This window comes from Nannospalax galili, unplaced genomic scaffold, assembly GCF_000622305.1.
Source record: "Nannospalax galili isolate Female #2095 unplaced genomic scaffold, S.galili_v1.0 scaffold842, whole genome shotgun sequence".
In the NCBI taxonomy this organism is placed as follows: Eukaryota; Metazoa; Chordata; class Mammalia; order Rodentia; family Spalacidae; genus Nannospalax; species Nannospalax galili.
The window spans coordinates 607,080-620,411 of NW_008349291.1; the positions used below are offsets into that span (position 1 = coordinate 607,080).

A 13,332-nucleotide genomic window follows, 5' to 3' on the forward strand; every position below is an offset into this window, starting at 1 on the left:
TTAATGTATACGAGTGTTATGCCTGCATGTAAGTAAGTGCACCCGTGTCGGGCAATGCCCACGGACGACGGGAGACTGTCGGATCCCCTGGAACTGGAGTTAAGAACAGTCGTTACCTACCATATGGGTGCTGAGATTTGAACCAGGGTCTTCTGTGAGAACACTCAGTGTTCTTAACTGCTGAACCATTTCTCTAGCCCCACAAGGATTTTATTTTATTTGGGGGGGGGGCTTTTTGAGACAGGGTCTCCCTGTAGCCCCAGCTGTCCTGGAACTTACTATGTAGACCCGGCTGGTTGAACTCAAGGAGATCCTCCTGCCTCTGCCTCCCCAGTGCTGGGATTAAAGGCGTGCACCACCACGCCCGGCTCAAGGATTTTTTTTTTTAATGAGAACTGAGGGGTTCAGAGTTGCCTCTCCAACCTGTTTTGCGTTTTCAATATGGGCCGATGGGATTGGGTGAACCCAATCTGTCCCTATAACTAAGAAATTCAGATGATGAGTAATGAGTAGGGAAGAGGAAAAAATAAATTAGACCACTCACCGCTGAAAGGAATCAGATTTCTAGGATTTTCCCAGAGAAACACATCTCCCATAGCAGACAGAAGTTGGTTTGCCCCACCCCCAAACCCTTATAGGCTCCGGGATCACAAGCAGATAGCATCCTCCCTTCCCATTGGCTGGGACTGGATCATTACGGTTCCTTCATATTACATGAATTTGAGAGCATTTAGCATCTCTGGCTCTGAGTTAATGGGCTGCAAGGCTTACTCCTACAGGTGTTCTCAATGTGTGAAGGAATCCTCCCCTACCACCACCGAGTAGGCGGAGGAGCAGGCAACACAAAGTTACCTTGGGAGAACTTCCCAAGCAACAGAAAGCTACTTTAGGAGAACTTCCCCCAGCCGAGAGAGGGCTAACTCAGTTCCACTCCAAACACACTGCTTCACAGTTGCAAACATCTTGAGGCGATTTTGCTCTGCCCCTTCAAGAAGAATAATTGTATTGAGTGTAAGGAAGATTTCAGAGTCCCTAGGGCCGTGACCATCATACAGGAGGCCGTGCCGATGGGAGAATCAGAGACATAGTTTATAGGAAAAGGAAGGTCTTCAGTCATGAGTGCCAGGGACATGGCGTTGCAAATGTCTATCTTGCCAAATTAAAAACAAAATGGGGTGGAAAGACGGCTCCGTGGTTAAGAGCATTGGCTGCCCTAGCAGAGGATGGGGTTTGGTTTCCAGCACCCACATGGCAGCTAACAACCATCTGTACCTCCAGTTCCAGGTGATCCAATGCCCTCTTCTGACCTCCATGGGCATTTCACCCACAGCTGCACTTACATTCATGTAGGCAAAGCACTCAATCACATAAAATAAAATTAAAAAGAAATCATAAGTAGTTTCAGGGGAAACCTACACAAGATCACCAACGTTATATCAAGTTCATATTACCTCAGGATAGAATAGCAACAGTATTTACTTTTAAAGAGTTTGATTGAATTTTTGTGCATATCATACTTCTTATGAAAAAATACATTTAAAAACACAGAAGAGCTAGTGCGATGGCTCAGAAGGCGAAGGTGCTTGCTGCCAAGCTTGAGAACCTGAGTTTGATCCCCAGGACCCACATGGTGGAAGGACAGAACTGACTCCTGCAAGTTGTCCTCTGACTTCACACATTCTCTGTGGCATGCTCATGTTCCATAGATAAATAAATAAATACATAAATAAATAATAAATAAATAAATGTAAGAGCACATAATTATATGCAAATACATTTATAATTCACAATACTTTTATTTCACTTAAGCTTGTCTGAGCATATGTATGAGCATGTATGAAGTTCATTTGTGAATGTAGACCTGTCAGTTGTTTGGATAAAATTGCTTTACTTCCCAGAAATCCACAAAGTGAATGACTCTGAGGGTGAAAGAGACAATATTTTATAAACGGTGTATTTTTCAGAACCCCACAACTGAAAATGACATCAATCACATACTCCGTTAAAAGATCATTGAAATAAATTTTCTTAGCCAAGGATGGTAATAACCCATGCCTGAAAACCCAGCGCTTGAGAAGTTTAGGTAGGGAAATCTTGACTTGTAGGCCAGCCTGCCTATGCTATACAGCATGATTATATCTAAGAAGAAACACTCTTGGCCTGGGGGGACAGCTCAGTTGGTCAAGTGATTGCTGTACAAGCACGCAGAGCTGAGGTCTATCTCCAGAACTCACGCAAAGGAATGTGGGTGTGGAGAAGAATCACAGGCGTCATTCCTGTGTGTGTGTTATTCGCTTGCTATTTGTTTTAAGACAGGGTTTCTCGGTGGCTTGGAACTCACCAAGTAGGCTAGGCTGGCCAGCAAGCCCCAGGCATACACCTGTCTCCACCTCCCCAGACTCTCCCCAACACTTGAATTACAAACATATGCACGCATGGGTACACACACACACACACACACACACACACACACACACAAGCAAATTCTTGTTGAGTCCCTATCATCTTGACAATTCTTGGAAAGCAACCAAAACTGACCGTAATAAATCTAAAAGTCAAGAAACTGCCCAGGGCTGGTTATAGTGGTGCATGCCTTTAATCCCAGTTCTTGGGAGGCAGAGGCAGGAGGATCTCTGTGAGTTCAAGGCTAGCTTGGTCTACATAGTAAATTTCAGGCCAGCCAGGGCTGCATAGTAAGACTCTGTCTAAAAACAAAGAAAGTACCCAAAGTTGAAGGCTATTTTTCATCTATTAAAAATATTAAAATCCCACCTTAAAAATCTGACACAGTATCTCACTCGCGACAGCTCTACCAGTTGCAAGTTTTTGTCTTCTTGCTAATTTCCACCCCAAAAATTCTCCTTAAGAACCATAGCTTCAGTGTTTACCTAAACCGTACTCAGCACCCAGCTCATTAATCCCCTTTCATTTTGTATTGAAATTTTGTGAATTTAATACAATATATTTTTATCATATTTAGATGCCCTCCATTATCTGCACCTCTCCTAAATACTGCCCCCCCGGCCTGATTTCATGTACTCTGTTTTATATATATATATTAAGGCCTATCAGGTCAAATTTGTGTCCTCAAATGCCCTTCCATGTGGGTCCATCCTCTGGAGTCTGATTAACCTATCCAGCATTACACCCTTAAAAGAAACCAGACTCTCCCTCTTCCAGCAGCTGACAGTTGCTAACCAGGCTCAGGGACCATTTCTGAAGATGAGGTGGAAAGATTGTAAGCATCAGAGGTGGTGGATGACCACAAGGAAACAGTTTTCCAGACAGCTGAGCATTTACTCATATGAACTTACAGCAATGGTGACAATGTGCACAAGACCCAGGCAAGCCCAAGTCAGACAAAATCCCAGTGTAGACGTGGGGAAGTGGGCAAGATGCCCCAACCCTAGCTAGAAATATTTCATATTCACACAGATTATGATGTTTAGGCATGAGCAGAGTGAAAATCAAAGTTAAATTTTTTGTAGGTTTATAAGAAATAGTCAAGGTTTTTTTATTATTGGGGGAACCACAACCAACAGGGGAACCCTACCACTTTGGTTTTCTCCAGAGGATACCCCCAAAGAGGGCTTAGTTCATAGAGTGCTTGCCTAGCATGTAAGTAACCCCGGGTTTGATTCCCAGTACTGTACAAACCAGGCATGCTGGGGAACACCTATAATCCCAGGACTCAAAAGGTGGAAAAAAAATCAGTCCAAGATCATCCTTGTTTACATAGAAAGTCTGAGGACAGCTGTTTACATGAGACCCTGTCTTAAAAAAGAAAAGAACGAGGGAGGAAGGAAGGAAGGTAAAGAAAAAAGAATTATTTTTATTGCTTTTAATTATGTGCCCATGTGTGTTTCTGTGCACGTGTGTGTGTGTGTGTGTGTGTGTGTGTGTGTGTGTGTGTGCACCTGAGAAAGCAAAAGTGGGCATCAGTCAGATCCTCTGGAGCTGGAGTTATAGGTAGTTGTGAGCTACCTGACATGGGTGCTGGGAACCACACTCTGGTCCTCTGGAAGAGCAGCAAGTGCTCTTAATCACTGAGCCATCTCTCCATCCCTGTGGCCTCAGTTCACACTTGACTGAATGAATGGATGAGTGCATGAATCACTGAGGCCAGTGGGGCTAATGAACCTCAATATTTCCAAAATTCGGGGTCCCTATGGATACACAAGGAACACCCACCTTTATTATTACAGCCTCTTAGATAAGATTCTGTACCATGATGTTAAATATGTTTTTTATTCCTTAAGAATTTCATACATGTATACAAGTATTTTGATTGTATCCCCTTCTCTCCAACTCTTCCCAGAAGCCCCTAATCATGTCTCCCAACTTCATGTCCCCTATTTTTTAAAAAAATTATGTAGATGTGTGTGTGTGTGTATGTGTGTGCACCTGTGAGAGCAGCTGCCTACAATGACCAGAGGTGTTGGATCCCCTGGAGCTGAAGTTATAGGTGACTATGAGTTGCCTGACGTGGGTGCTGGGAACCAAACTAGGTCCTCTGGAATAACAGTACACACAACTGTTAGGCCATGTGTCTTCCACTTTTTTGTTTTTGTTTTTGAGACAGGGTCTCCCTGTAGCCCCAGCTGGCCTGGAACTTCCTATGTAGACCAGGCTGGCCTTGATCTCAGAGAGATTCAGCTGCCTCTGCCTCCCCAGTGCTGGGGCTAAAGGAGTGTGCCACTTCACCTGGCTCTGTGTTTTGAATCCACTAAGTCCTACCACCATACCTCTTACTAAAAATCCATTTTCATAACACACTGTTGCAGTTATCAACTTTGCATGTGTATACAGTTCTGTTTTTGGATTTTCCAGTCTGTGCCTTTCCTCGGTTTGTATAAGTAAAAGTGTAACACTTTTAAATTATAATGGCATAATGATGTCTATTTTAATGCCACATGGGGGCTATTTTCTTTCACAGGATTTCCCTGGCTGTCCGTCCTTGTTTATTGAGTTTTATTTTGTGATCCATGTCCATAATGTAACCATATTAAGAAGAAATGACATATTCATGATGTTGAACCCTCCATTAAAAACAGAGTATGCCTTCCCTTGAAGTTGAAGCCTACATTTGGGTCTTTTAAGGATGTGCTTTATAAGAGATGGAGAGCTGATTTGGTTCAGAGCATTTGCTCTGAAAGTTAGGTTCCCAGCACCCACATCAGCCAGCTCACAACTGCCTGTAACTCCAGCTCCAGAGGCTCGGATGCTCTCTTCTGGCCTCCATGGGCACCTGCATGCACATACACAGACACACAGGCACACATAAATAATTTTTAAAAAAGGAATGTGGCTCATAGTTTTTGATGTTTAAGTTTTGTATGGCTCTTGTTAAATTTAAAGGCAGGCATTTTCTTTTTTGCTATAGTGGAGACCGCCTCTTTTTCATTCTTTTCTACTGGTTCCCTAGTTACTGACCTGTAGATCAAAACTCCCAACTAATCGTGCTCCTTGTTTATTTTTACACCTTATATATTTAAATATTTTATTGAGTTTTCGTGCATTTCATATAATAGATCTTAACCTAATTTATTTAGAAGGTGTAATACAAACTAGCTGGGCTCTATCTGCATGTTGAACTGATCCCATTATTAAAGAATCATATTTTAGGAAAATTTTGTTTTAAAATTGTTTTCATGTGTGCCCATGCATGTCTGTGTAAACACGTGTGTGTGCACATACGTAGAGGCCCAAGGACAGTTTTGATGGTTGATTTTCAGGTGCTGCCCACATTTTCTTGAGACAGGGCCTTCTCACCAGACTGAAAAAATTTGGTCACACTGGCTGGCTAGTGATCCCATGATCCTCCTGTCCCCACCTCCCTAGCATCAGGATTAGAATCTTAACTGTGCTTGGCATTTCTCCATGGATTCTGGGAGAACTCAGGTCCCTGTGCTGACCGGGCAAGCACTTTACTGACTGAGCCATCTTCCCAGCTCCTTCAAATCATTTATAGTGACATAGTTGTATCCTCCCCTCCCATCCCCCACCCATCTAGTCCTTGTTCCCCACACGTACCCCTTTCTATTTCCATGTTTTCAAAAGATTGAGATTCCATGTATGAAAGATATTTATCTGAGTCTGGTTTACTTCTCTTAATATGATGATCCCTACTTTCAGTCATCTTCCTACACATGATAGGGACAGTTAAGGTCTGAAGGCACAGAGATGGAATTCTAGGAATAGTGGAGGAGCTGTGTCTCAAAGTAACACTCAGCAAGTGCCATAGCTCCTTAGCCCACTACCAGTCACCTTATCCTTATAAACCAAACTTCTCATTACAAGACTCTATATCATAGATTTGGCACGAGTTAAACAAAATACCGCACACACAGTACTCAGTGTGTAGTAAGCACCTGTAACGTATCTCCTGTGCTAATCATCTCGAATCCATCATCTCTCCAGACTTTCTGCTTGCACACCTTTTGTGTATTGGTGTCCCCCTCTTGTCAGCACATTATCCACTTAACTTCACTGATGGACACACATGCATGTGCAGTTGTGTGCACCCATATGCATATGCATGCATGCAGAGGCCAGAGGGAGATGTCCAGTGTCTATCAATCTTCAAACTATTGCCTCCAGGCTGAGTCTCTCACCACACTTGAAGCTTGCTGTTTACGCTATGCTGGCTGGCCAGCGAGCTCCCAGGATCCCCCTCTCCCCAACTCCATGCAACATGTGTACCATGCCATGCCCAGATTTCTCTGTTGGTGACAGAGATTTGAACTCAGGTTCTCTGACTTTCACAGTAAGTGCTCTCCCCAGTCTCTGATCCCTTTTTCAATTGACCTCTACTTTGGGGTGTAGGTGAGAATGATGAATGATTCTGCTGGAGAGGTGTTACTGTTTCTCTTAGGAGGTGGAGTGGTCCCATTAACGTTTCTCTTTACCCACCTCTGTCATCTAATACTCTATTCTCTGGTTTCCTTTGAATATTTTATGTGTGCATACGTGAGTGTATGTATGTGCAACATATGTGTGCAGATGCCCATGGAGGCCAGAAGAGGGCATGAGATTCCACGGAACTAAAGTACAGATGGTTGTGACCAACTCGTGTGGGTGCTGGGAACCTCAGCAAATGTCTTTAACTGATGAGTCAATTCTCAAGCCCTCCTTGGTTGCCTTTGTAACTGAATAGATCACATATCTTTAGTTACTTTAAAGAGACTCCTGTACAACATGTTTGCAAAGTTGTGCATTGTAATGATGTGTGTAATGTCAAGTATTAGAAACAACCTAACCCCTTATCAAGAGAATAGGTATGAAAATGAAATACCTATATTCACCTGCATTCTACATGTCAGGTTAAAAAAATAAAGGGTAATATACACATTGACATTAAACATTTTTGAGTTTTGTCTGCATGAAAGTACACCACACATGGCTGGGAAATGAACCTGCGTCCTCTGCAAGAGCGACCAGTGCTCTTAATCACTGAGCCATCTCCTCAGCTCCCATATAAACATTTTCTTAAGACAGGTTCTCATGTAGCCTAGGCTGGCCTTAAATTCTCTATGTAGTCAGAATGACTTTGAACTCCTGATTCCCCTGCCTCTACTTCTAGAGTGCTGGGATCACAGATATGTGCTACCACATCTGGTCATATAAACATTACATTTTTGGAAATTTATTTTGCGTGTGTGGATGCACATGCCATGGTGTGCATGTGGAGATCAGAAGATAACTTGGAGTCTGCTTTCTCCTTGCACCATCTGGGTTCCAGTGATCAAACTCAGGTTGTCAGGTGTGGTGGCACGTGCCCTTGCTGAGCCACTTTTCCCATTTAATGTCCACATTTCTAAACATCACTAGAAATGGTATTACATGTGACTACATAGTTCATATTTACTTTTGCTTTTTAGTCTAGTCACATGGGGACAGTATGCACATATGTGCTCATACACATTTAAATGCATTGTAAGTTTTTCAGTCTGTTAATGTTGATAGACACACACCTCTATCTACAGGGCTAGACTAACAATGGCAATTTGAATAATACATTCAATGTGGTCTCTTTCACATAGTTGGAAAAACTCACACTATGTAATTGAAAGGCTTGGTCAAGTGTATGAATGATATTGGAAGACCATCCACTGACCACACGGCAAGGTTGCTTGGGGAGTTCAAGGAGGGGATAATGAGGATATTTGCCTTTATTTGCAGTGTTAGGTACAAGAGAGAATGGGTGATTTATATAAAAATGTGTTTTTCACCATTGTAGAAGAGGGGGCAGAAAGATTGTAAGAGCCAGGTTGGTGCATGATCATAAAGAAACAGAGGCTTTCAGACTTCTGGGAACTTGAACTTACAGCAATGGTGTCAGCTTGCATAGGACCTATGCAAACTCAGTCAAAAATCCAGCATAGAACTGGGGAAATGGGCAGCAGGCCCCAACCTTAGCTAAAGAACTATTGGCAGCTGATTACTGCTGGGTGAGGGAGAGTTGATCTTCTTTAAGGGAGTGACTCTAGATAGGCTGACTAGACTGCAGTGGATGAACTTGCACCAAAGGACAGCTGGGCACACTAACCTGACTTGATAAGTCTTTACTTATATGACAGAATGCATGAAATCCTGGGGGGGGGACTGTGGATGGGGGAGGGGGTATAAAGATGATTAAAATGTTTTGTATGAAATGCACAAAAATTCAATAAAAATACACATTGAAAAAAATGTATGTGCTTTTCAAATGCCTTTACCCAGCAAGAGAAGAAAAAAACCCAGGTAGTTCCCCAGTAGAACTAACAAAAAAGACGGATCAAATCAGATCAGCCTTTCTAGGGCACTCAACATGGCCAGCATCTAAGTCAAGGTATGGCGATGCGGGTCTGGAGAGACAGCTCGGCACTACTCTTACAGAGGACTTGGGCTCAGTTCCCAGCACCTATGTTGCATTGCTCACAATTGCCTATAGCTCCAGTTCCAGGGGATCCAACACCCTCTTCTGGCCTCTGTGGGCACTGTGTTCATGTGTAAACACCCACACAGATACCGACACAAGTACACGTAATTGAAAAAACATTGTGCATTGGCAAACTCTAGCATGTAGACCAATTCCAGCTCCAAGACTGTTATTGTAAAGCAAATTTAAAAACATTTTATTATTTTTATGTGTATGATTGTATTGCCTGCATGTATGTAAGTGCATCCATGTTGTGCAATGCCCACGGAGGTAAGAAGAGTGTGTCTGATTCCTCTGGAACTGGAGTTACGTTAAGTAGTTAGTTGCCATGTGGGTGCTGGGAACCAAACCTGGGTCCTCTGCAAGAGCGGCCAGTGTTCTTAACCATGAAGTCATCCCTCCAGCCCCCTGTAAATCTATTACAACATAAAAATACAAATAAATCTAAAAAAGAAGATGGAGAGATGACCATATAAACATTAAGGTTTGGGATAAGAAGTCAAAGACTTGGAAAATGCCTGAAGTTATTTTTATTTCTTAAAACACAAAACAGCAATACTTTCCATCATCTTAGTGTGTGGTCTTGGCTTTCTGCTAAAGACTTCTTCTCATGCATATCTATTAAACCATCCCCCAACAACCTTCCAGGGTACCATTACTGCCCTCACCTATATGCTATGGCTCCAGTCATCCGTCAAGACACAATTACCGCTTTGAGATTTTCCAAAGCATTTAAAGATACTGAATACTTCATCAGGAGCTTAAGACTGGGAAAAAATAAATGCCATTATGAGACAGGATAGGAATTGTTACCATGAAGGTCTGAGTGGCTCATCTAAGAACAAATGAAAAACCACATCCATGTTACAAAACACACCTGACCAGGGTGCTAGAGAAATCATATCTCACAGGAATGTCAGTGATCTGTTTCTTACACACAGATGGGCCAAAGGCCCACTCCTTTTCCTTTGTAAGTGGCTTTGGGTCAAAATACGCTCAGACTTCTTACAATGGGATTTTCACACTTGTTTTCTGATTCTCTTACACATTGCTTATGATTGTTAAGTAGGGATTTCTCTCTTCCTCAGCGATCAGAAATGCTTGGGTTTCCTCATCAAAGTCAGTTACTCTCAGGCTGAAAAAATAAAAACAAAACCCATTGTTAACACTTTCAAAAGAGATTTCTATAAATTAAATTTTTTGGTTTTTTTTTGAAACAGGGTCCCAGCCTGGCCTGGAATTATTGTCGTCCAGGCTGGCCTTGATTTCACAGAGATCTGCCCACCTCTGCTCAGATTTATTTACTTGTTTTTCAGATTTTTAGAAATGTATTATCTAGTTATTATGTGTGTGTGCCCGAGTGAATTTGTGTGTACCACATGTGTGCCTGGCACCTGTGGAGGCCAGAAGAGAGCGTTCAATACCCTGGAACTGGAGCGATGGGCAGTTATGAGCTGCCTTATGGGTGCTGGGAACTGAAACTGGGTCTTCTCTCTAGCCCCAAAGATTTTATTTTTAATTATGTGTGTGTGTGTGTGTGTGTGTGTGAGAGAGAGAGAGAGAGAGACAGACAGACAGACAGACAGACAGACAGACAGACAGACAGACAGAGAAAGAGAGCAGTGCTTGAGGAGTCCAGAAGATGGTGTCAGATTCCCCAAAGTTGGACATCCAGGCAGTTGTGAGCTGCCAAGTATGGATGCTGGGAACAAAATGTGGGTCCTCTGTAGAGCAGCACACACTTGTGACTGCTGAGCCATCTCTCCGGTGCCTCACAGCTCCTTTTGTGTTTGTTGCATCTTATTTTCCCTCCATAAAATTTTCCAGGTCAAGTTCAAGAGACCCTGGTGTTGCGTCTAAGTGGAGTGACACACCCATTTATGTTTAACACTTGGATTCTTCCATAAAAGTTATGATTTGCTGGTTTGCCCATGTGTGTGCACGCATGCGTGTGTGTGTGCGTGTGTGTATGCTCAAATGCAGGTGCATGTGAAGTGTGAGTTGTATGCATGTGAAGGTGAAAATTCAATCTCAAGGATCTTCCTCAGTTGCTCTGTATCTTTTGGAGACAGAATCTCTCACTGAACCAACCATTCACTGATTTCCAGGACCGTAAGCTTCAAGGCTGCACCTGTCTCTGTTGGTACCAGAGTTACAGATGTGCAAGTCCACGCCTGCCTCTTTTATGTGGTTTTGAGAATTTGCACCCAGACCCTTATACTTTTTCCCCAGGCACTTTACCCATGGAGCAATCTCCCCAAATCTGGCTTTGCCTATGTCTGTGGTGTAAATTCTACAACCCAACCATGATCTATTTCAATCTGACACCAACATCCAGAAATGGTGACAGAATGCACGGATTCCACATAAGCAGAAGGACTTAGTATGAGAAGTCAGTAGATGATTTGGAAAAGGTTGAAGCTATTTTTATGTTTTGAAACACAAAACAGTGGGACTGGGAGGTGGCTCAGTAAAGAGTGCTTGCTGCTCTGGGAGGGGCCCAGACTCTGGTTCCCAGCATCCATGCTAGGTGGCTCACAACTGCCTCTAACTTCAGTTCTAGGGGATCTGATGTCCTCTTCTGGCCTCCGTGGGTACCTGCATGTACCTGCATGCAAGTGGCATATACAACACACACACACACACACACACACACACACACACACACACACACAAATATAAACAAACCCCACAAAACAGTAATAAGTTTCCATGATCTGAGGTCTTGGATCTCTGCTAAAGGTTTCTCATGAATCTTGAATTGAAATTTCCTAACAGGTAGGGTTGGGTTTCTTACCCACGTCCCCATGTCTATGCTGGGATTGTGTGTGACCTGAGCTTATGTGGGACTTGTGCATGCTGTCACCACTGCTGTGAGTTCATGAGTAACTGCCCATCTATGTGGAAAATATTGTATGAAATTTGTGAAAATCCAATTTAAAATGGAAAATATTTCCTAACAACCTTCTAGGGTACCATTATTGCCCTGACTTGTGATGAAGATGCCCAGGGAATGCTACACAACTGGCCCAAGGCCACAAATCCAGAAAAGCAGTAGAGTAAGGACATTAGGTCTGGCAATTTAGGGCTGGAGCTCTGCACAGATACACACATTCCATCACTCGCTTGGCTCATGCAGGAGGACTTAGGATCCCTGTGTCGTGTTCGTCTGTGGGTAGAAACACTTCCTGGGCTGGAGAGAAGGCTTATTCAGCGAAGTGTTTACTGGCAAGCATGAGGATCTGACTTCGATCCCCAGTACCCAACATCCACGCTGGGTGGTTCACAACAGAAAGCTGGGCATGGTGGTACATGTAATCCTAGTACTGGCGACAGGGAGACAGGTGGATCCCTGTGGCTCACTGGCCAGACGGCAAAGCCTAGGTCCCGTGAGAGAGCCTATCTCAAAAAATCAAGGTGGGTGGCACCTGGAGGAACCACCCCTCCAGCTCACACATGCATTCACCTGCACACACACACACACACCTGCACACACAATCACAGATAAACACACTCACACATACAGAATGCTTCCTGCTTCTGTCTACGGTTTGTACATGTCACTAGTGCACCTACTTATCCCAGTGCACCGCTCTATGAGACAGTCCATGGTTGGAGAAGGGTAAGAAGAGATGAAAATTCACTTACTTGATTTCATAAGTTTAACACATTATCTGAAATGCATGTTTGTTTTTCTTACGTCAAATAATCATTCTTATTTTGAAGATCAAAGACTGATCATTGAAGAGGACTAATATCTTACCTGTAGCTGCAGGATAAACACCTCTGAACTGTGATCACGCCCAGAGCCCCATGGCTTGTAAAAATGACAGACAGCTCACCTCTTTCCACCTCACTCTGCATCAGCTCAGTGTACTCTGAGTAACAGAAGTCACACTTAGAAATGGTGCAGGTGCCCAACATTTGCAGAGGGATATTGGTAAGTGTGAACTCCAAGGAAATGAACCAGTGGCTTCACAAGAGCGATGGCTGGAGTTACAAAGTTTTAACACCACATTTAAAAACTATGTCCAGCTCATGGCCCAAGGGAGCTATGGATGTGGCCTGGCACAAAATTGTAAACTTATTTAAAACATTGTAAGGTTGTTTTGGTGATTTTTAAATTGTTATGTGTTTGAGTGTTTTGCCTGCGTATACATAAGTGCACCAAGTATGTGCAATGATCATGGAAGCCATAAGAGGGCATTGTTAGCCACCATGTGGGTGCTAGGAACTGAATCTGGGTCCTCTGCAAGAGAAGCTAGTACTCTTAACCATTGAGCCATCTTTCCAACCCCATGGTGATTCTTTTTTTTTTTTTTTTTTTTGGTAACTCAATTGTGGTTCCTGAGTATAAACTTTGTGGGTGAGGCAGGCAGATCTTTGTGAATTCAAGGCCAGTCTGGTCTACA

At 43.2% G+C, this 13,332-nt stretch overlaps 1 protein-coding gene across 1 annotated transcript in view; it reads right to left on the minus strand.

Moving 5' to 3' along the window:
* Positions 1-9,961: 9,961 nt before the first annotated feature.
* Nlrp4 (NLR family pyrin domain containing 4) overlaps positions 9,962-13,332 on the minus strand; it is a 31,929-nt gene continuing 28,558 nt past the window's right edge. The window contains exon 9 of the mRNA XM_008846632.2: positions 9,962-10,055. Coding sequence (XP_008844854.2) covers positions 9,962-10,055 — 94 coding nt within the window. The remainder of the gene's footprint in view (positions 10,056-13,332) is intronic.